The sequence below is a fragment of the Oncorhynchus keta genome, chromosome 5 (assembly GCF_023373465.1).
Source record: "Oncorhynchus keta strain PuntledgeMale-10-30-2019 chromosome 5, Oket_V2, whole genome shotgun sequence".
NCBI classification, from domain to species: Eukaryota; Metazoa; Chordata; class Actinopteri; order Salmoniformes; family Salmonidae; genus Oncorhynchus; species Oncorhynchus keta.
In genome coordinates this window covers 9,384,068-9,406,312 of record NC_068425.1, presented here as the reverse complement: position 1 = coordinate 9,406,312, position 22,245 = coordinate 9,384,068, and the positions used below count along the sequence as shown (strand labels likewise).

The following is a 22,245-nucleotide window of genomic DNA, read 5'->3' as shown; positions in this document are numbered from 1 at the left end:
ACGTTTTCTATAAGTCTTCACTAGGTTTTCACACACTATTGCTGGTATTTTGGCCCATTCCTCCATGCAGATCTCCTCTAGAGCAGTGATGTTTTGGGGCTGTTGCTGGGTAACACGGACTTTCAACTCCCTCCAAAGATTTTCTATGGGGTAGAGATCTGGAGACTGGCTAGGCCACTCCAGGACCTTGAAATGCTTCTTACAGATCCACTCCTTCGTTGCCCGGGCGGTGTGTTTGGGATCATCGTCATGCTGAAAGACCCAGCCACGTTTCATCTTCAATGCCCTTGCTGATGGAAGGAGGTTTTCACTCAAAATCTCACGATACATGGCCCCATTCATTCTTTCCTTTACACGGATCAGTCGTCCTGTTCCCTTTGCAGAAAAACAGCCCCAAAGCATGATGTTTCCATCCCCATGCCTCAAAGTAGGTATGGTGTTCTTTGGATGCAACTCAGCATTCTTAGTCCTCCAAACATGACGAGTTGAGTTTTTACTTTTGGTTTCATCTGACCATATGACATTCTCCCAATCTTCTTCTGGATCATCCAAATGCTCTCTAGCAAACTTCAGACGGGCCTGGACATGTACTGGCTTAAGCAGGGGGACACGTCTGGCACTGCAGGATTTGAGTCGCTGGCGGCGTAGTGTGTTACTGATGGTAGGCTTTGTTACTTTGGTCCCAGCTCTCTGCAGGTCATTCACTAGGTCCCCCCGTGTGGTTCTGGGATTTTTGCTCACCGTTCTTGTGATCATTTTGACCCCACGGGGTGAGATCTTGCGTGGAGCCCCAGATCGAGGGAGATTATCAGTGGTCTTGTATGTCTTCCATTTCCTAATAATTGCTCCCACAGTTGATTTCTTCAAACCAAGCTGCTTACCTATTGCAGTCTTCCCAGCCTGGTGCAGGTCTACAATTTTGTTTCTGGTGTCCTTTGACAGCTCTTTGGTCTTGACCATAGTGGAGTTTTGGTGTCCACAAACAAGTTCAAACAGGTGCCATTAATACAGGTAACGAGTGGAGGTCAGAGGAGCCTCTTAAAGAAGAGGTTACTGGTCTGTGAGAGCCAGAAATCTTGCTTGTTTGTAGGTGACCAAATACTTATTTTCCACCATAATTTGCAAATAAATTCATAAAAAATCCTACAATTTGATTTTCAGGGGAAGAAAAAGCTCATTTTGTCTGTCATAGTTGAAGTGTACCTATGATGAAAATTACAGGCCTCTCTCATCTTTTTGAGTGGGAGAACTTGCACAATTGGTGGCTGACTAAATACATTTTTGCCCCACTGTACATCACATGTATTATGCTGTATATCCGTTTCCACAAGTGGAGGCTCAGTTTCTGCCAATAGAGATGTCAAAGCTGATGATGTGTCAGTCCTTTGCAGGAGAGAGAACAGTGCAATGCATTGTTATCCAACCCTGTACTTTGTTTTATTTTGTTTGACACGGACGTTTAGCATCAACACCCTCGCAGGTGAGTGTCAAACATCTCCATCAATCTCTCCATCTACTTTGCCTGCTGCCTTCCTCCTTCTTCCCCCATTTCCCCTCCAGCTCCGTCTCTTTAAGTTAGTTGTGTCTCTCTCTCCCTCTCTCTCGTCCCCTCTCTCTCTCACCCCCCCCTCCCTCTCTCTCTCCCTCTCTCTCGTCCCCTCTCTCTCTCTCCCTCTCTCTCTCTCTCTCTCTCTCTCTCTCTCTCTCTCTCTCTGTCTCTCTAGCTGGCTGGCTGGTTGGTTGGCTGGTTGGCTGGCTGGCTGGCTGGTTGGCTGAGTTGATACTGAGGATTCTGTGTCTTGCTTGAACAAGTCAAGTCCTTTGTCGTTTCACTGTTTGAAGTGCCTGCCTTCCAAATTGCCTTCGGCTTGGCATCTGTGGGTGTGAGTGCGACTGAGTGGATCTGCCTTTGTTTTCATTGTTTCTGAGTCTGTGTGTGTGTCTGTGTTTTGATGGGTGTAATAGGTGTAATTTGGATGCGTAAGATGCACTTGCATAAGTGGTAATTGTTGTTTAATCAAGCTTTGAAAACTGTTAGTTGAATTTCAATAGCATTTCATTAGTATTAAATCAGCTGTGGATGTAGTGGTGGCATCAGTGTTAACACTGGCCTTGCTGGCAACAGTGGTCGAATATCGTCTACAGTACAGTGATACTACGGCAAGTTGTTGGTATTAAAGAAACAGTCTAGCTATGTGTTAGTGCACTACTCCAATAGTGCACTACTTTCACCCAGGGCCCATAGGGCTGTGGTCAAAAGTAGTGGACTATATAAGGAATAGGGTGCCATTTGGGAACCAGTAGTCAGGGAGGGTGTATACTGGGTGGCTGTCTGTGATATGAAGGCAGGATAAAAGATGGCATGCATAAAGAAGAGTGTCCATTACACTGCCTTACCGTACCTTATTGTACCGTATGCCTGGGTTACACCAGGAGGAGAGAGGGCTGGGGGAGCTGGGAGAAATATGCTGATGCTGTTTTGGAATCAGTGCTTTTTTTTGTATGAGGGACAGGGTTCTACCAAGAACTGTTTTGATATGAAGAACCCCTTTTGGAAGACAATTGTTCTTTGGTCATTCTTTGGAAAGCAAGAAGGGTTCTACATTTCCCAGCATGCTCTATTGCAGGGTGATTTTCAGAATTGTTTGTTTTAATGTCTGTGTGTTTGCATGTACATTGATTGATTGATACATTTTATGCTACACAAAGATAAAGAGCATACATTTATCTAAACTAATCTAATCTGACTTATTGCACCTATTACTGAGATGTTTTCTTTTCTTTTACAGTTTAGGTGATTGAGGTAGTCTCAGTTTTCAATCTTTTCTACCATTCTGAATAGAGATTGTGAGTGATTTAAAACTCCATAGGAATATCCATAGGAATTAAACATCACTTTGCAAGCCAGCATAATGTTACTTGCAGGCCTGATGTAGCCTTTAAACCAGGAGTTTCCTAACACCACTGTGTTAGGGCAGGGGTTCCCAAACTTTTTCACTTAGGACCCCCTTCCAGCATTTGGGAACATCCCACTCCCTCCATGCGCGTGTACCACATCTATTTCTATGGGCACAAGCACAGTTCGGCAGGTTTAAAGCAAATTTCCTTGCAATTCTATACATTGTTACTTGCAGGCCTGTGAATTTATGTGGTATTTGAGTAACTCAAACACTGCAACAAAATCTATGCGCTAAAAAACCTAGCAAAAAAACATTAACTGACATGGGCTAGTTGATCTGGTCATTTCAGGCAAGTTATAAATAGCTCTCTAAGGTATGCAATGACTGACATGACAAGAAGAAAACTGATGATGAATTACCCAATTTCAAAATTGCGCCTTGTGCATTGTCCTGTTACGACTTTCAAGAGTTATAGGGGTGCGCACGCCACAATTTGGGAACCACTGTGTTAGGGTATAACTACAATAGGCCCTCAAAGAAAGGCCTTGTGATATATGTAATGTACAGGATTGTCATAAATCACTTAATTTGAAAGGCTCGTAAGGCTGGTGAAACCATTCATAGAGGGTTCTAGTAAGAACCCGCCCAAGATACAAGGGTTCTCGGTAGAACCCTTCATAGAGGGTTCTAGGAATAACCTTTAGATGATAAAATGGTTATTGGTAGATCCCTTCATAGAATGATCTAGGTAGAACATGAAGGGTTCTAGGGAGAACTAGATGGTTCTACTTAGCACCTTTTTCTCTAAGAGGGTACTTTACTCAGAATTGCAGATTGTGGATCTAAGAATTAAGCACAATATAACATCTGTTTTGGGAGAAGGTTCCAGTTACAGTATGTGTAGTATTTGTTATATTTTGAGAGGTCTATTTCATTTTTATAAGCATTTTGCTTCATCCAGGATATGCCATAATTCTCCCTGCCAACAGACCAGGGAGCTTTATGGGCATTCATTGTTAGTTTGACAGTGAAGGAATGGCTGTTTAAAAGGGTATATCGTCATGATTCTCCCACAGATGACAGCAGACTTGAGTGTAATGGATGTGGTTGCGTTGTTGGTGTTAGTTGACAGACTAAGCAGAAAGGACAGATTCACTCTCACGCACACATGCAAGCACACACACACACACAAATCTTCCTTCGCCATAGAACTGTTAAGGCTCCAAGGATTGATGCAGAATTGAAAAACTGTATGGTTGAAAGAGATGGGACAAAGGGAGTGGCTAATAAGTCCGGCTGTACACCTGACTGGCTTACTTACTGCAAATTGAGAAATTGTGTGACTAAACTCTACAAAAAGAAGCAGAAACTTCATTATGAAGCCAAGATTAATGATATAAAGAACGATGGAAAGAACTTTGGAGTGCTTTAAATGAAGTTATGGGCCGTGTCACGCTCGCTAACCTCCAACTCCCTGTCATAAATCAACCAAGGCGCAGCGTGCATGTAGTTCCACATCTTTTAATGAAAGTGAAACCGAAACAACCAAAAAACAAACAGGTAAAGAGCGTGACGCAACCGAGGTGCACACAAACACACACGGAAAAATAATTACCCACAACACACAGGTGGGAAAAGGCTACCTAAGTATGGTTCTCAATCAGAGACAAAGACAGACAGCTGTCCCTGATTGAGAACCATACCTGGCCAAAAACAAAGAAATACAAAAACATAGAAAAAATAACATAGAATGCCCACCCTGGTCACACCCTGGCCTAACCAAAATAGAGAAGAAAAAGCCTCTCTATGGCCAGGGCGTGACAGGCAGACAGACAAATTCAACTCCATATTTCATCGAATCAGATGGCTTATTCATCACAAAACCATTTGATGTTGCCAATTATTTTAATGATTATTTCATTGGCAAAGTGGGCAAACTTAGGCAGGAAATGCCCACGACAAACAGTGAGCAATTATATTCATGTATAAAAAAAACTAATAATGAAAGAAAAGCTGTGCACGTTTGAATTTTGTAAAGTTAGTGTGGTAGAGTTGGAAAAATCATTGTTATTAATCAATAATGACAAACCTCCTGGCAATGACAACTTAGATGGAAAGCTACTGAGGATTGTAGTTGACTCGATAGCCACTCCTATCTGTCATATTTTTCATCTGAGCCTAGAGGAAAGTCTCCGCTACCCAAGAGTGGTAAAAGCAGCCTTTACTGGTTCTAACAGTAGACCTTTAAGCTTGCTGCCAGCTCTTAGCAAACTGTTGGAAAAAAATTGTTTGACCAAATACAATGCTATTTCTCTGTAAACAAATTAACAACAGACTTTCAGCATGCTTATAGAGAAGGGCACTCAACATGTACTGCACTGACACAAATGACTGATGATTGGTTGAAGAAATTGATAATAAGAAGATTGTGGGAACTGTACTGTTAGATTTCAGTGCAGTCTTTGATATTATTGACCATAACCTTTGTTGAAAAAACTTAAGTGCTAGGTCTTTTCAACCTCTGCCATATCGTGGATTCAGAGCTATCTATCTAATAGAAGTCAAAGGGTTTTCTTTAATGAAGCGTCAAGACCAAAGAGCTGTCAAAGGACACCAGAAACAAAATTGTAGACCTGCACCAGGCTGGGAAGACTGAATCTGCAATAGGTAAGCAGCTTGGTTTGATGAAATCAAATTCAAATCAAATGTATTTATATAGCCCTTCGTACATCAGCTGATATCTCAAAGTGCTGTACAGAAACCCAGCCTAAAACCCCAAACAGCAAGCAATGCAGGTGTAGAAGCACGGTGGCTAGGAAATACTCCCGAGAAAGTCCAAAACCTAGGAAGAAACCTAGAGAGGAACCAGGCTATGTGGGGTGGCCAGTCCTCTTCTGGCTGTGCCGGGTGGAGATTATAACAGAACATGGCCAAGATGTTAAAATGTTCATAAATGACCAGCATGGTCGAATAATAATAAGGCAGAACAGTTGAAACTGGAGCAGCAGCACGGCCAGGTGGACTGGGGACAGCAAGGAGTCATCATGTCAGGTAGTCCTGGGGCATGGTCCTAGGGCTCAGGTCCTCCGAGAGAGAGAAAAAAAAAGAGAGAAAGAGAGAATTAGAGAACGCACACAGGACACCGAATAGGACAGGAGAAGTACTCCAGATAAAACAAACTGACCCTAGCCCCCCAACACATAAACTACTGCAGCATAAATATTGGAGGCTGAGACAGGAGGGGTCAGGAGACACTGAAATCAACTATGGGAGCAATTATTAGGAAATAGAAGACATACAAGACCACTGATAATCTCCCTCGATCTGGGGCTCCACACAAGATTGGGGTCAAAATGATCACAAGAACGGTGAGCAAAAATCCCAGAACCACACGGGGGGACCTAGTGAATGACCTGCAGAGAGCTGGGACCAAAGTAACAAAGCCTACCATCAGTAACACACTACGCCGCCAGGGACTCAAATAATGCAGTGCCAGACGTGTCCCCCTGCTTAAGCCAGTACATGTCCAGGCCCATCTGAAGTTTGCTAGAGAGCATTTGGATGATCCAGAAGAAGATTGGGAGAATGTCATATGGTCAGATGAAACAAAAATATAAATTTTTGGTAAAAACTCAACTCGTCATGTTTGGAGGACAAAGAATGCTGAGTTGCATCCAAAGAACACCATACTTACTGTGAAGCATGTGGGTGGAAACATCATGCTTTGGGGCTGTTTTTCTGCAAAGGGACCAGGACGACTGATCCGTGGAAAGGAAAAAATGAATGGGGCCATGTATCGTGAGATTTTGAGTGAAAACCTCCTTCCATCAGCAAGGGCATTGAAGATGAAACGGGGCTGGGTCTTTCAGCATGACAATGATCCCAAACACACCGCCCGGGCAAACGAAGGAGTGGCTTCGTAAGAAGCATTTCAAGGTCCTGGAGTGGCCTAGCCAGTCTCCAGATCTCAACCCCATAGAAAATCTTTGGAGGGAGTTGAAAGTCTGTGTTACCCAGCAACAGCCCCAAAACATCACTGCTCTAGAGGAGATCTGCATGGAGGAATGGGCCAAAATACCAGCAATAGTGTGTGAAAACCTAGTGAAGACTTATAGAAAACGTTTGACCTCTGTCATTGCCAACAAAGGGTATATAACAAAGTATTGAGATAAACTTTTGTTATTGACCAAATACTTATTTTCCACCATAATTTGCAAATAAATTCATTAAAAATCCTACAATGTGATATTCTGGATTTTTCTTCTTCTCATTTTGTCTGTCATAGTTGAAGTGTACCTATGATGAAAATTACAGGCCTCTCATCATTTTAAGTGGGAGAACTTGTACAATTGGTGGCTGACTAAATACTTTTTTGCCCCACTGTAAATACTAAGAGTTGAGACTGACTGCATCACTTCTTGTTTTGATAAGAAACATTAATATGTTGAGAATTCCAAATTGTTTCGCATAGTCAACTTACACACATCTCTGACACACACACTTATTCCACCAGACATGCCACCAGGGGTCTTTTCACAGTCCCCAATTCCAGAACAAATTCAAGAAAACATACAGTATTATATAGAGTCATTGTTGGATGGAACTTCCTTCCATCTCCTATTGCTCAAATAAATAGCAAACCGGGTTTAAAAAAACAGATAAAGCAACACCTCACGGCACAACGCCTCTCCCCTCTTTGACCTAGATAGTTGGTGTGTATGTATTGACATGTAGGCTACGTGTGCATTTAAAAAGAATGTATGTAGTTCTGTTCTTGTCTAATGATGTTCTGTATTATGCCATTCTGTATTATGTTTCATGTTTTGTGTGGACCCCAGGAAGTGTAGCTGCTGTTTTTGCAACAGCTAATGGGGATCCTAATAAAATGCCAAAATACCCTGCAGCCCACAGCACAGTGGACACGGTGCTAGCAGTCAATGTGATGAATGGTGCCCGCATTGAGAGTGTATCACGCTACTTTTACATCTCTATCTTATTAACACACACACACACTGAGGTGAGGTGTTGGCTGGTTACTGCATAAGAAGTCTAATACGCAGGCTAGAACCTGTCTATAGAGGATGTACTGGCACCATTAGTCTACCGCTCTCCAGATCCCAGCACATCTGTTCCACACACACACACACACACACACACACACACACACACACACACACACACACACACACACACACACACACACACACACACACACACACACACACACACACACACCGAGATACACACATCATTAGAGTATGCAGAACTTTTAGGATCACCTAAAACTGCCTGCAAAACCCTTAAACAGTTCTCTCCCAGTGACATCCTCTTCAGGAAAACGCAGTGTGTATGAGATGAAGAATAACTAAATTGGAGTATGTGACTCCTTTTCATCCATTCTCTCTGCTTCTCTTTGCCAGGCCTCACCTTTTTGTTGACCCATGAAAGAAGCCATGCCGGTCCTCTCAGCAGGCACAGGTAAGATGAAATACACCAGAAAAGGTACAACCTTTATGCATCAAAATCGAATCCCAGGCTTAGTTGGCCAGGGTAGTGGGTTTGAATCCCAGGCTTAGTTGGCCAGGGTAGTGGGTTTGAATCCCAGGCTTAGTTGGCCAGGGTAGTGGGTTCGAATCCCAGGCTTAGTTGGCCAGGGTAGTGGGTTTGAATCCCAGGCTTAGTTGGCCAGGGTAGTGGGTTTGAATCCCAGGCTTAGTTGGCCAGGGTAGTGGGTTTGAATCCCAGGCTTAGTTGGCCAGGGTAGTGGGTTTGAATCCCAGGCTTAGTTGGCCAGGGTAGTGGGTTTGAATCCCAGGCTTAGTTGACCAGGGTAGTGGGTTTGAATCCCAGGCTTAGTTGGCCAGGGAAGTGGGTTTGAATCCCAGGCTTAGTTGGTCAGGTTAGTGGGTTTGAATCCCAGGCTTAGTTGACCAGGGAAGTGGGTTTGAATCCCAGGCTTAGTTGACCAGGGAAGTGGGTTTGAATCCCAGGCTTAGTTGGCCAGGGAAGTGGGTTTGAATCCCAGGCTTAGTTGGCCAGGGTAGTGGGTTTGAATCCCAGGCTTAGTTGGCCAGGGAAGTGGGTTTGAATCCCAGGCTTAGTTGGCCAGGGAAGTGGGTTTGAATCCCAGGCTTAGTTGGCCAGGGTAGTGGGTTTGAATCCCAGGCTTAGTTGGCCAGGGAAGTGGGTTTGAATCCCAGGCTTAGTTGGCCAGGGAAGTGGGTTTGAATCCCAGGCTTAGTTGGCCAGGGAAGTGGGTTTGAATCCCAGGCTTAGTTGGCCAGGGTAGTGGGTTTGAATCCCAGGCTTAGTGGGCCAAGGTAGTGGGTTTGAATACCAGGCTTAGTGGGCCAGGGTAGTGGGTTTGAATCCCAGCCTTAGTTGGCCAGGGTAGTGGGTTTGAATCCCAGGCTTAGTGGGCCAAGGTAGTGGGTTTGAATCCCAGGCTTAGTTGGCCAGGGTAGTGGGTTTGAATCCCAGGCTTAGTTGGCCAGGGAAGTGGGTTTGAATCGCAGGCTTAGTTGGCCAGGGAAGTGGGTTTGAATCCCAGGCTTAGTTGGCCAGGGAAGTGGGTTTGAATCCCAGGGTTAGTTGGCCAGGGAAGTGGGTTTGAATCCCAGGCTTAGTTGGCCAGGGTAGTGGGTTTGAATCCCAGGCTTAGTTGGTAGTGGGTTTGAATCCCAGGCTTAGTTGACCAGGGTAGTGGGTTTGAATCCCAGGCTTAGTTGGCCAGGGTAGTGGGTTTGAATCCCAGGCTTAGTTGGCCAGGGTAAAGGGTCTGAATCCCAGGACCACCCCTACGTAAAATGTGTGCATGCATGACTGAAAATCTCTTTGGATAAAAGCGTCAGCTAAATGGTATCTACCATTATATATTACATTACTCCGTTGGATCTGAGGATGTAAACAAAGACGGATCCCAGTTCCTTCACCCTCCCTCCTCTCCACAGGCCTGCACGAGACTCTGGCCCTGTTGACGTCCCAGCTGCGTCCTGATGCCAACCACAAGGAGGACATGGTCTTCCTCAAAGATGTCTTCAGTGAGAAGAGCCTGGGCTACCTCATGAAGGTACACATAAGACTGGGTGGCAGAGGCAAAACGTTGGTTTTAGAAGTGTGGGGACATAACTATATATACAGTACCAGTCAAAAGTTTGAACACACCTACTCATTCAAGAGTTTTTCTTTATTTTAACTGTTTTCTACATTGTAGAATAATAGTGAAGACAACAAAACTAACACACATGGGATCATGTAGGAACCAAAAAAGTGTTGAACAAATCAAAATATATTTTATATTTGAGATTCTTCAAGGTAGCAACCATTTGCCTTGATGACAGCTTTGTGCACTCTTGGCATTCTCTCAACCAGCTTCATGGGTAAATGCTTTTCCAACAGTCTTGAAGGAGTTCCCACAAATGCTGAGCACTTGTTGGTTGCTTTTCCTTCACTCTATGGTCCAACTCATCTCAAACCATCTCAGTTGGGTTGAGGTTGGGTGATTGTGGAGGCCGGGTCATCTGATGCAGCACTCCATCCCTTTCCCTATTGGTCAAATAGCCCTTAGACAGCCTATAGGTGTGTTAGGTCATTGTCCTGTAGAAGAATAAAAAAATAGTCCCACTAAGCGCAAAACAGATGTGATGGTGTATCACTGCAGAATGCTGTGGTAGCCATGCTGGTTAAATGTACATTGAATTCTAAATAAATCACTGACAGTGTCACCAGCAAAGCACCCCCACACCATCCCACCTCCTCCTCCATGCTTCACGGCAACCACACATGCAGAGATCGTCCGTTCACCTACTCCACGTCTCACAAAGGCATGGCAGTTGGAACCAAAAATCTCAAATTTGGACTCATCAGAACAATGGACAGATTTCCACCAGTCTAATGTCCATTGCTCGTGTTTCTTGGCCCAAGCATAGTTGTGATGTCTTCCCTATTATTTTACAATGTAGAAAATAGACAAAATAAAGAAAAACCCTTGAATCATCAAATCAAGTCAAATGAATCTATACAGCCCTTCTTACATCAGCTGATATCTCAAAGTGCTGTACAGAAACCCAGCCTAAAACCCCAAACAGCAAGCAATGCAGGTGTAGAAGCATGGTGGCGAGGATAAACTCCCTAGAAAGGCCAAAATCTAGGAAGAAACCTAGAGAGGAACCAGGCTATGAGGGTTGGCCAGTCCTCTTCTGACTTTGCCTGGTGGAGATTACAACAGAACATGGCCAAGACGTTCAAATGTTCATAAATGACCAGCATGGTCAAATAATAATAATCACAGTAGTTGTTGAGTGTGCAGCAAGTCAGCACCTCAGGAGTAAATGTCAGTTGGCTTTTCATAGCCGATCATTAAGAGTATCTCTACTGCTCCTGCTGGCTCTAGAGAGTTGAAAACAGCAGGTCTGGGACAGGTAGCACATCCGGTGAACAGGTCAGGGTTCCATAGCCGCAGGAAGAACAGTTGAAACTGGAGCAGCAGCGCGGCCAGGTGGACTGGAGACAGCAAGGAGTCATCATGCCAGGTAGTTCTGAGGCACGGTCCTAGGGCTCAGGTCCTCCGAGAGAGAGAAAGAGAGAATTAGAGAGAGCATACTTAAATTCACACAGGACACCGGATAAGACAGGAAGTACTCCAGATATAACAGACTGACCCTAGCCCCCCGACACATAAACTACTGCAGCATAAATACTGGAGGCTGAGACAGGAGGGGTCAGGAGACACTGTGGCCACATCCGATGATACCCCCAGACAAGGCCAAACAGGAAGGATATAACCCCACCCACTTTGCCAAAGCACAGCCCCCACACCACTAGAGGGATATCTTCAACCACCAACTTACCATCCTGAGACAAGAGACAAAGAACGGCCAAGGGGGCGCCAACCCAGACAGGAAGATCACGTCAGTGACTCAACCCACTCAAGTGACGCACCCCTCCTAGGGACGGCATGAAAGAGCACCAGTAAGCCAGTGGCTCAGCCCCTGTAATAGGGTTAGAGGCAGAGAATCCCAGTGCAGAGGGAGGAACCGGCCAGGCAGGGACAGCAAGGGCGGTTCGTTGCTCCAGAGCCTTTCCGTTCACCTTCACACTCCTGGGCCAGATTACACTCAATCATATGACCCACTGAAGAGATGAGTCTTCAGTAAAGACTTAAAGGTTGAGACCGAGTCTGCGTCTCTCACATGGGTAGGCAGACCATTCCATAAAAATGGAGCTCTATGGGAGAAATGTTACGTAGATGGAAAAAAGCTGTTCTTGAAACAGGCTTGATATGTTCGTCAAAAGAGAGATTAGGGTCCAAAGTAATGCCGAGGTCCTTCACAGTTTTATTTGAGACGACTGTACAACCATCAAGATTAATTGTCAGTTTCAACATAAGATCTCTTTGTTTCTTGGGACCTAAAACAAGCATCTCTGTTTTGTCCGAGTTTAAAAGTAGAACGTTTGCAGCCATCCACTTCCTTATGCCTGAAACACAGGCTTCTAGCGAGGGCAATTTTGGGGCTTCACCATGTTTCATTGAAATGTACAGCTGTGTGTCATCCGCATAGCAGTGAAAGTTAACATTATGTTTTCGAATGACATCCCCAAGACGTAAAATATATAGTGGAAACAATAGTGGTCCTAAAATGGAACCTTGAGGAACACCGAAATTTACAGTTGATTTGTCAGAGGACAAACCATTCACAGAGACAAACTGATATCTTTCCAACAGATAAGATCTAAACCAGGCCAGAACTTGTCCGTGTAGACCAATTTGGGTTTCCAATCTTCCAATGAATGTGGTGATTGATGGTATCAAAAGCAGCACTAAGGTCTAGGAGCACGAGGACAGATGCAGAGCCTCGGTCTGACGCCATTAAATGGTCATTTACCACCTTCACAAGTGCAGTCTTAGTGCTATGATGGGGTCTAAAACCAGACTGAAGCATTTCATATACATTGTTTGTCTTCAGGAAGGCAGTGAGTTGCTGCGCAACAGATTTTTCAAAAACATTAGAGAGGAATGGAAGATTCGATATAGGCCGATAGTTTTTTATATTTTCTGGGTCAAGGTTTGGCTTTTTCAAGAGAGGCTTTATTACTGCCACTTTTAGTGAGTTTGGTACACATCCGGTGGATAGAGAGCCGTTTATTATGTTCAACATAGGAGGGCCAAGCACAGGAAGCAGCTCTTTCAGTAATCTAGTTGGAATAGGGTCCAGTATGCAGCTTGAAGGTTTAGAGGCCAGTATTATTTTCATCATTGTGTCAAGAGATATAGTACTAAAACACTTGAGTGTCTCTCTTGATCCTAGGTCCTGGCAGAGTTGTGCAGACTCAGGACAACTGAGCTTTGGAGGAATACTCAGGAGTCTGTCATTTGCTTTCTAATGATCATGATCTTTTCCTCAAAGAAGTTAATTAATTTTTTACTGCTGAAGTGAAAGCCATCCTCACTTGTGGAATGCTGCTTCTTAGTTAGCTTTGCAACAGTATCAAAAATACATTTTGGATTGTTCTTATTTTTCTCAATTAAGTTGGAAAAATAGGATGATCGAGCAGCAGTGAGGGCTCTTCGATACTGCACGGTACTGTCTTTCCAAGCTAGTCGGAAGACTTCCAGTTTGGTGTGGCACCATTTCCATTCAAATTTCTGGAAGCTTGCTTCAGAGCTCGGGTATTTTCTGTATACCAGGGAGCTAGTTTCTTATGACAAATGTTTTTAGTTTTTAGGGGTGCAACTGCATCTAGGGTATTGCGCAAGGTTAAATTGAGTTCCTCAGTTAGGTGGTTAACTGATTTTTGTCCTCTGACGTCCTTGGGTAGGCAGAGGGAGTCTGGAAGGGCATCAATTAATCTCTGTGTTGTGTGAGAATTTATAGCACGACTTTTGATGCTCCTTAGTTGGGGTCTGAGCAGATTATTTGTTGCGATTGCAAATGTAATAAAATGGTGGTCTGATAGTCCAGGATTATGAGGAAAAACATTAAGATCCACAACATTTATTCCATGGGACAAAACTAGGTCCAGAGTATGACTGTGACAGTGAGTAGACATGTTGGACAAAACCCACTGAGTCGATGATGGCTCCGAAGGCATTTGGAGTGGGTCTGTGGACTTTTCCATGTGAATATTAAAATCACCAAAAATTAGAATATTATCTGCTATGACTACAAGGTCCGATAGGAATTCAGGGAACTCAGTGAGGAACGCTGTATATGGCCCAGGAGGCCTGTAAGCAGTAGCTATAAAAAGTGATTGAGTAGGCTGCATAGATTTCATCACTAGAAGCTCAAAAGACGAAAACGCCATTTTTGTTTTTGTAAATTGAAATTTGCTATCGTAAATGTTAGCAACACCTCCGCTTTTGCGGTATGCACGGGGGATATGGTCACTAGTGTAACCAGGAGGAGAGGCCTCATTTAACACAGTAAATTCATCAGGCTTAAGCCATGCCCTCGCTTCATACTGTCGCCAAACCCATTGGCTACAGGTTATCTACAAGTCTCTGCTAGGTAAAGCCCCGCCCTATCTCAGCTCGCTGGTCACCATAGCAGCACCCACTCAGCAGGTATATCTCACTGGTCACCCCCAAAGCCAATTCCTCCTTTGGTCGCGTTTCCTTCCAGTTCTCTGCTGCCATTGACTGGAACGAACTGCAAAAATCACTGAAGCTGGAGATTCCCATCTCCCTCACTAGCTTTAAGCTGTCAGAGCAGCTCACAGATCAATGCACCTGTTGATAGCTCATCTGTATACAGCCCATCTATCTACCTCATTCCCATACTGTATTTATTTATTTAGCTCCTTTTGCACCACAGTATCTCTACTTGCACATCCATCCTTTGCACATCTACCATTCCAGTGTTTAATTGCCATATTGTAATTACTTCACCACCATGGCCTATTTATTGCCTTAACTCCCTTATTGGACCTTATTTGCACTCACTGTATATACTTTTCTTTCTTTTTTTCCTACTGTATTATTGACTGTATGTTTTGTTCATTCCATGTGTAACTCTGTGTTGTTGTATGTGTCGATCTGCTATGCTTTATCTTGGCCAGGTCGCAGTTGCAAATGAGAACTTGTTCTCAACTAGTTTACCTGGTTAAAAAAAGGTGAAATAAAAATAAATACAAATGTTTCAGTCAGGCCAATCACATCAAGATTATGATCAGTGTTTAGATCATTGACTATAACTGCCTTTGAAGTGAGGGATCTAACATTAAGTAGCTCTATTTTGAGATGTGAGGTATCACGATCTCTTTCAATAATGGCAGGAGTGGAGGAGGTCTTTATCCTAGTGAGATTGCTAAGGCGAACACCGCCATGTTTAGTTTTGCACAACCTAGGTCGAGGCACAGACACGGTCTCAATGGGGATAGCTGAGCTGACTACACTGACAGTGCTAGTGGCAGACTCCATATATATATATATATATATATATATATATATATATATATACAGTATTTATTTTATCCAGTTGGATAAACACTCGAAAACAGCCTACCCGACCGCTCGGAGGCATCCGCATGGTCCTAAAGCACATTGAGGCCTCTTTTTGTATCACATTCCAATTATAAAACCAGAGGGGCAAAAAGGCAAATTCAGAATTTTTGGGAGGCAGGTCCCCCCCACCCCCAGTGAAAGTTGGGCCCCTGCTGGGTGGCAATGTTGCCAATGTTAATGGAATTTATGGTACACTTATGTTGTTAAATTTGTGTATGTGTGCGTGTGTGTGTGCTTGATCTCCCTGACCTTTCCGGTGATTGAACTACATGTTGCAGATCCATGAGAAGCTGAGACAGTACGAGCGCCAGAGTCCTACACCTGTCCTTCACAGCGCCGCCTCTTTGGCTGAGGATGTAAGTTCAACAAAGCACACACACACACACACACAAGGAACACACACACCACACACAATGCCGAAGTGTGAAGCACCCGTCCAATAGAGTCGGTCCCAGTGTGTTTGCTGAGACAGAGGAGCTGTAGAGGCAGGTAGTAAGGTATGTGGATTTATAGAGTTACAGTACAGTCATGTGTTGTGGTCTGAAAGTGCTGATTCATCTCAACGCTAATGAAACTCTCTCCACATCCTGTCTCTCCTCTCTCTCCTCACGCCAGTTAAGTGGAAAAGTGCTGAGCCATAACTCCCGGCTGCTTATTCTCCTGTGTGTGTATTTGTGTGTGCAAGCACACACTGTATATTGCTGCTTTAGGCAACAGCCGTACAACTCTACAGTATATATCTATATTTGTTGATTCTATTCTAGACTACTACTGCTAATAGTCTGCTACACTTTCAGAATATATCTGCTACATTTTTCAGTTATATCCCAAGCCCACACTGTTAGACACACAGATTTATTCCAGGTCAGAGGTCATGGTCTGACTGATAGCTCTGTTGTGATTGGCAGGTGGCAGAGGAGCTGCAGAGTGGACCAATGAGTGTTGAGGAGAAGGAACTCCTACAGCTGTTGACGTCCCCCCATCTCAAGGTAAACAAAAAACCCATACACACATAGAGACCTGGTTATGGAAGGTAGGGTGGCTATTCATGCATCCATATGTATTGAATAGCTCGATCTATGTCAATCTCTATGTACACTGAGTATTCAAAGGTATTCCTAATATTTGGTATACTCAGAATCAATGGTGGAAGAAGTACCCAGTTGTCATACTGTAGTAAAAGTAAAGATACCTTAATAGGAAATGACTCAAGTAAAAGTGAAAGTCACCCAGTAAAATACTACTTGAGTAAAAGTCTAGAAGTATTTGGTTTTAAATATACTTAAGTATCAAAAGTAAATAATTTCAAATTCCTTATATTAAGCAAAGCAGAAGGCCAAATTTTATAGTTAAAAAAAAGTTACAGATAGCCAGGGACACACTCCAACTCAGACATAACTTATAAACGAAGCATGTATTTAGTGAGTCCCCTAGATCAGATGCAGTAGGGATGACCAGGGAGGTTCTCTTGATAAGTGTGTGAAAGTTTACCTGTCCTGCTAAGCATTCAAACTGTAACGAGTACTTTTGGATGTCAGGGGAAAATGTATGGAGTAAAAAGTACATAATTTTCTTTATGGATGTATTAAAATACAGATACCCCAAAAAACTACTTAAGTAGTACTTTACACCACTGCCCAGAATGCTGTTCTGCAATTCTAACATTAATCATTCTCTCTCTGCTATCTCCCATCAGGCAGTTTTGTCCGTTCATGACACGGTTGCTCAGAAGAACTTTGACCCCGTGTTGCCACCGCTGCCTGACGACTTCGAGGACGAGCTGGAGGAGGAGTCAGTGAAGATCGTCAGACTGGTCAAGAACAAGGAACCACTGGTGAGCCATTGTAACAGAGAGGATGACAGGGGGATGGGGGAAAGAGATAAAATGGTAGAGGATGAGAGGATGAGGGGATGAGGAGATACAGTGGGGAGAACAAGTATTTCATACACTGACGATTTTGCAGGTTTTCCTACTTACAAAGCATGTAGAGGTCTGTAATTTTTATCATAGGTAGACTTCAACCGTGAGAGACGGAATCTAAAACAAAAATCCAGAAAATCACATTGTATGATTTTTAAGTAATTAATTTGCATTTTATTGCATGACATAAGTATTTGATCACCTACCAACCAGTAAGAATTCCGGCTCTCACAGACCTGTTAGTTTTTTCTTTAAGAAGCCCTCCTGTTCTCCACTCCAACCTCTCCACAATGGCAAAGACTCAGAGAGCTGTGTAAGGACATCAGGGATAAAATTGTAGACCTGCACAAGGCTGGGATGGGCTACAGAACAATAGGCAAGCAGCTTGGTGAGAAGGCAACAATTGTTGGCACAATTATTAGAAAATGGAAGAAGTTCAAGATGACGGTCAATCACCCTCGGTCTGGGGCTCCATGCAAGATCTCACCTCGTGGGGCATCAATGATCATGAGGAAGGTGAGGGATCAGCAAAGAACTACACGGCAGGATCTGGTCAATGACCTGAAGACAGCTGGGACCACAGTCTCAAAGAAAACCATTAGTTACACACTACTCCGTCATGGATTAAAATCCTGCAGCGCGCGCAAGGTCCCCCTGCTCAAGCCAGCGCATGTCCAGGCCCGTCTGAAGTTTGCCAATGACCATCTGGATGATCCAGAGGCGGAATGGGAGAAGGTCATGTGGTCTGATGAGACAAAAATAGAGCTTTTTGGTCTAAACTCCACTCGCCGTGTTTGGAGGAAGAAGAAGGATGAGTACAACCCCAAGAACACCATCCCAACCGTGAACCATGGAGGTGGAAACATCATTCTATGGGGATGCTTTTCTGCAAAGGGGGCAGGACGACTGCACCGTATTGAGGGGAGGATGGATGGGGCCATGTATCGCGAGATCTTGGCCAACAACCTCATTCCCTCAGTAAGAGCATTGAAGATGGGTCGTGGCTGGGTCTTCCAGCATGACAACGACCCGAAACACACAGCCAGGGCAACTAAGGAGTGGCTCCGTAAGAAGCATCTCAAGGTCCTGGAGTGGCCTAGCCAGTCTCCAGACCTGAACCCAATAGAAAATCTTTGGAGGGAGCTGAAAGTCCGTATTGCCCAGCGACAGTACCGAAACATGAAGGAACTGGAGAAGGTCTGTATGGAGGAGTGGGCCAAAATCCCTGCTGCAGTGTGTGCAAACCTGGTCAAGAACTACAGGAAACGTATGTTCTATGTAATTGCAAACAAAGGTTTCTGTACCAAATATTAAGTTCTGCTTTTCTGATGTATCAAATACTTATGTCATGCAAAAAAATGCTAAAGAATTACTTAAAAAATCATACACTGTGATTTTCTGGATTTTTGTTTTAGATTTCGTCTCTCACAGTAAAAATTACAGACCTCTACATGCTTTGTAAGTAGGAAAACCTGCAAAATAGGCAGTGTATCAAATACTTGTTCTCCCCACTGTATATATGGAAGTGGGAAGTGGGACTGGTGCTGTGTTGATTGATTGTTCGTAAAGAAACAAATAAAATAAGAGAAAAGAGATGGGAAGAATGAGGATATAATCCTGGGAGGAGGAAATGCTCATCTCTCTGTTCCCAGGGGGCCACCATCAGACGGGATGAGACCACAGGGTCTGTGATCGTGGCCCGCATCATGAGAGGCGGGGCTGCAGACCGGAGTGGTGAGTGATTCAGTCCCATTCTGTCCCTCTCTGTGTCTGGTCTTAACCCATACTGTCTGATACGTCTTGATTCATCATCCCCTTCCTCTGGAACTTGCGCAGACAAAACAGGGAGTTTTTGTTGGTCTGTCAAATGAGATCTATGGACCGCTCAGATAATTTTACCAGACATAATATGTCTGAAGGCAAGGCTAACCGAGACGATGTAACTTAGACAAATAATCAGAAGTCTGAACACATATGAACTTCTATGCAGCAGTGTACTGTAGCCTAAAGCATGTCAGTGGATATACATTTTATTGGTAACATCCTGTATAGAAGCTACAGCTGGGAGGATCCTCCACTAATGATTCTGAGATGTTGCAGAGATTAAAGCAGCAGCATGGCGAGAGAGAGAGAGACGGTGGTAGACAGACAGACGAGGATCTCTGTGGTTAACAGGCTGTTTGAAGCCGTGTTCTGTCTTTCCCCTGAGAGCCAATCACATATCACACATTACACACTCTCTCCAACGAGCTGACCACTGCTGTTACCATGGAAATACCACCTGCACATTGGGAGGGAGACGTGCGTTTCTTTATTATGTTCGGTGTGTGTTTAGTGTGTGTGTGTGGGGGGGGGGGTCAATAGAAAAAGGGGCATTACCATCTGTTTGTTTCTCTGTACAGTACATTATGTGCTTGTCTGTTTCTTCATATCATCCCTCTCTCCTCTCTCTCCCTCTCTGCCCTCCCTCCCTCCCTCCCTCTCTCCCTCTCTCCCTCTCTGCCCTCCCTTCCTTGCTCCCTTTCGCCTTCTCTCCCTCTCTCCCTCTCTGCCCTCCCTTCCTTGCTCCCTTTCTCCTTCTCTCCCTCTCTCCCTCTCTGCCCTCCCTTCCTTGCTCCCTTTCTCCTTCTCTCCCCTTCTCCCTCTTTGCCCTCCCTCCCTCTCTCCCTTTCTGTCCTCTCTTCCTCTCTCCCTCTCTGAGCAGCGATGAGATGAATTGATCCTATCGCTCATCCCTCTTTGTCAGGTTTCAATGATGTGACTGCAGTAGATCATGACTGAGGAGAGTGATACCACCACTCCCAAGCCCTATTGTTCATATCTCATCCCAGTTAATAGCGGTATGATAGATATAGTACACCTGCTACTGATACAGTGCTGTGCAAGATCTCCTCGATACACGATATGGTGTGCAACCCAAACGGCACCCTAATCCCTATACAGTCCACTACTTTTGACCAGATTCTATAGGCCCTGGTCAAAAGGAGTGCACTATATAGGGAATGGGAACCCAGGCATAGATCTCTACTTCTGCTCGCCTGTTGTCTCCCCTCACCACCTCCTCCCCTCCATCCAGGACTGGTCCATGTAGGAGACGAGCTACGGGAAGTCAACGGCATCTCCATCATTCACAAAAGACCTGATGAGATCAGTCAGCTTCTGGTGAGACTAGAGTAGAATACTTATTGTCTTCCTAATTTTTTAGACCACTAGCACCAACAGCACTGTTTTCCTTTGATTTATGTTGGCAATACATGCCGTATCAACTCTGCTGCGAAGATACAGTGGTTGAAATTGTGTTCAAAGTGTATTTCTGTGAAGCTAACATCCTGCTCCTCTCTGTGTGTTGCCATTCAGTCCCAGTCTCAGGGCTCCATCACCCTGAAGATAATCCCAGCCGTTAAGGAGGAGGACCATCTGAAGGAGAGCAAGGTGAGGAACACAACACAACGGTCTGGGCACGCTCAGTACAGACAAACACAGACACAGCTGCTCTGGAATGGAGGAAGGGTCAGAATACTGAACAGCCATGGTTCAGGCTCACACATACAGCAGTAGAGTCAATGGCAGACGAATTACAACAGTTTGTGCCAACATGCACTGAGACGTGTAGGTGTAATTTGAGACGTGTTTCAGATACACTACATGACCAAAGGTATGTGGACACCTGCTCGTCAAACATCTCATTTCAAAATCATGGGAATTAATATGGAGTTGGTCCCCCCTTTGCTGCTATAACAGCCTCCACACTTCTGGGAAGCCTTTCCACTAGATGTTGGAAAGTTGCTGCGGGGACAAGAGCATTAGTGAGGTCGGGCACTGATTTTGGGCGATTGGGCCTGGCTTGCAGTCAGAGTTCGAATTCATCCTAAAGGTGTTTGATGAGGTTGAGGTTAGGTCTCTGTGCAGGCCAGTCAAGTTCTTCCACACCAATCTCGACAAATCACTTCTGTATGGACCTTGCTTTTGGCACGGGGACTTGTCATGCTTAAACAGGAAAGGGCCTTCCCCAAACTGTTGCCACAAAGTTGGAAGTACAGAATCGTCTAGAATGTCATTGTATGCTGTAGCGTTAAGATTTCCCTACACTGGAACTACGGGGCCTAGTCCGAACCAAGAAAAACAGCCCCTCACCATTATTCCTCCTCCACCAAACTTTACAGTTGCCACTATGCATTGGGATAGGTAGTGTTCACCTGGCATCCACCAAACCCAGATTTGTCCATAGGACTGCCAGATGGTGAAGCATGATTCATCACTCCATAGAACTCCACTGCTCCAGAGTCCAATGGCGGTGAGCTTTACACCACTCCAGCCGACGCTTGGCATTGCGCATGGTAATCTTAAGCTTGTGTGGGGCTGCTCGGCCATGGAAACCCATTTCATGAAGCTCCAGACGAATAGTTTTGTGCTGACGTTCCTTCCAGAGGCAGTTTTGAACTCAGTAGTGAGTGTTGCAACTGAGGACCATTTTTACACGCTACGTGTTTCAGCACTCGGCCGTCCCATTCTGTGAGCTTGTGTGGACTACCACTTCGCGGCTCAGCCGTTGTTGCTCCTAGACGTTTCCACTTCACAACAACAGCACTTACAGTTGACCGGGGCAGCTCTAGCAGGGCAGACATTTGACTAACTGATTTGTTGGAAAGGTGGCATCCTATGACGGTGCCACATTGAAAGTCACAGAGCTCTTCAGTAAGGCCGTTCTACTGCCAATGTTTGTCTATAGAGATTGCATGGCTGTGTGCTTGATTTTATACACCTATCAGTACGGGGTGTGGCTGAAATAGTGAAATCCACTCATTTGAAGGGGTGTCCACATACGTTTGTATATATAGTGTATGTTGTGTGCACATGTTGTTCATGCACACACACAGACACATGCACAGATAGACTGTGATTCTGAAATCTATTTGCAAAAG

General features: G+C 44.5%; 1 protein-coding gene across 3 annotated transcripts in view; it reads left to right on the top strand.

The window, feature by feature from the left end:
* LOC118384143 (MAGUK p55 subfamily member 3-like) overlaps positions 1 to 22,245 on the top strand; it is a 40,486-nt gene that overhangs the window by 6,272 nt on the left and 11,969 nt on the right. For all 3 annotated transcript variants that reach the window (XM_052518662.1, XM_052518661.1, XM_052518659.1), the window contains exons 2-9: positions 8,321 to 8,378; positions 9,851 to 9,969; positions 15,681 to 15,758; positions 16,311 to 16,391; positions 17,099 to 17,236; positions 18,976 to 19,057; positions 20,400 to 20,485; positions 20,681 to 20,755. In XM_052518662.1, coding sequence (XP_052374622.1) covers positions 8,342 to 8,378; positions 9,851 to 9,969; positions 15,681 to 15,758; positions 16,311 to 16,391; positions 17,099 to 17,236; positions 18,976 to 19,057; positions 20,400 to 20,485; positions 20,681 to 20,755 — 696 coding nt within the window. In that variant the 5' untranslated portion in view covers positions 8,321 to 8,341. The remainder of the gene's footprint in view (positions 1 to 8,320; positions 8,379 to 9,850; positions 9,970 to 15,680; positions 15,759 to 16,310; positions 16,392 to 17,098; positions 17,237 to 18,975; positions 19,058 to 20,399; positions 20,486 to 20,680; positions 20,756 to 22,245) is intronic.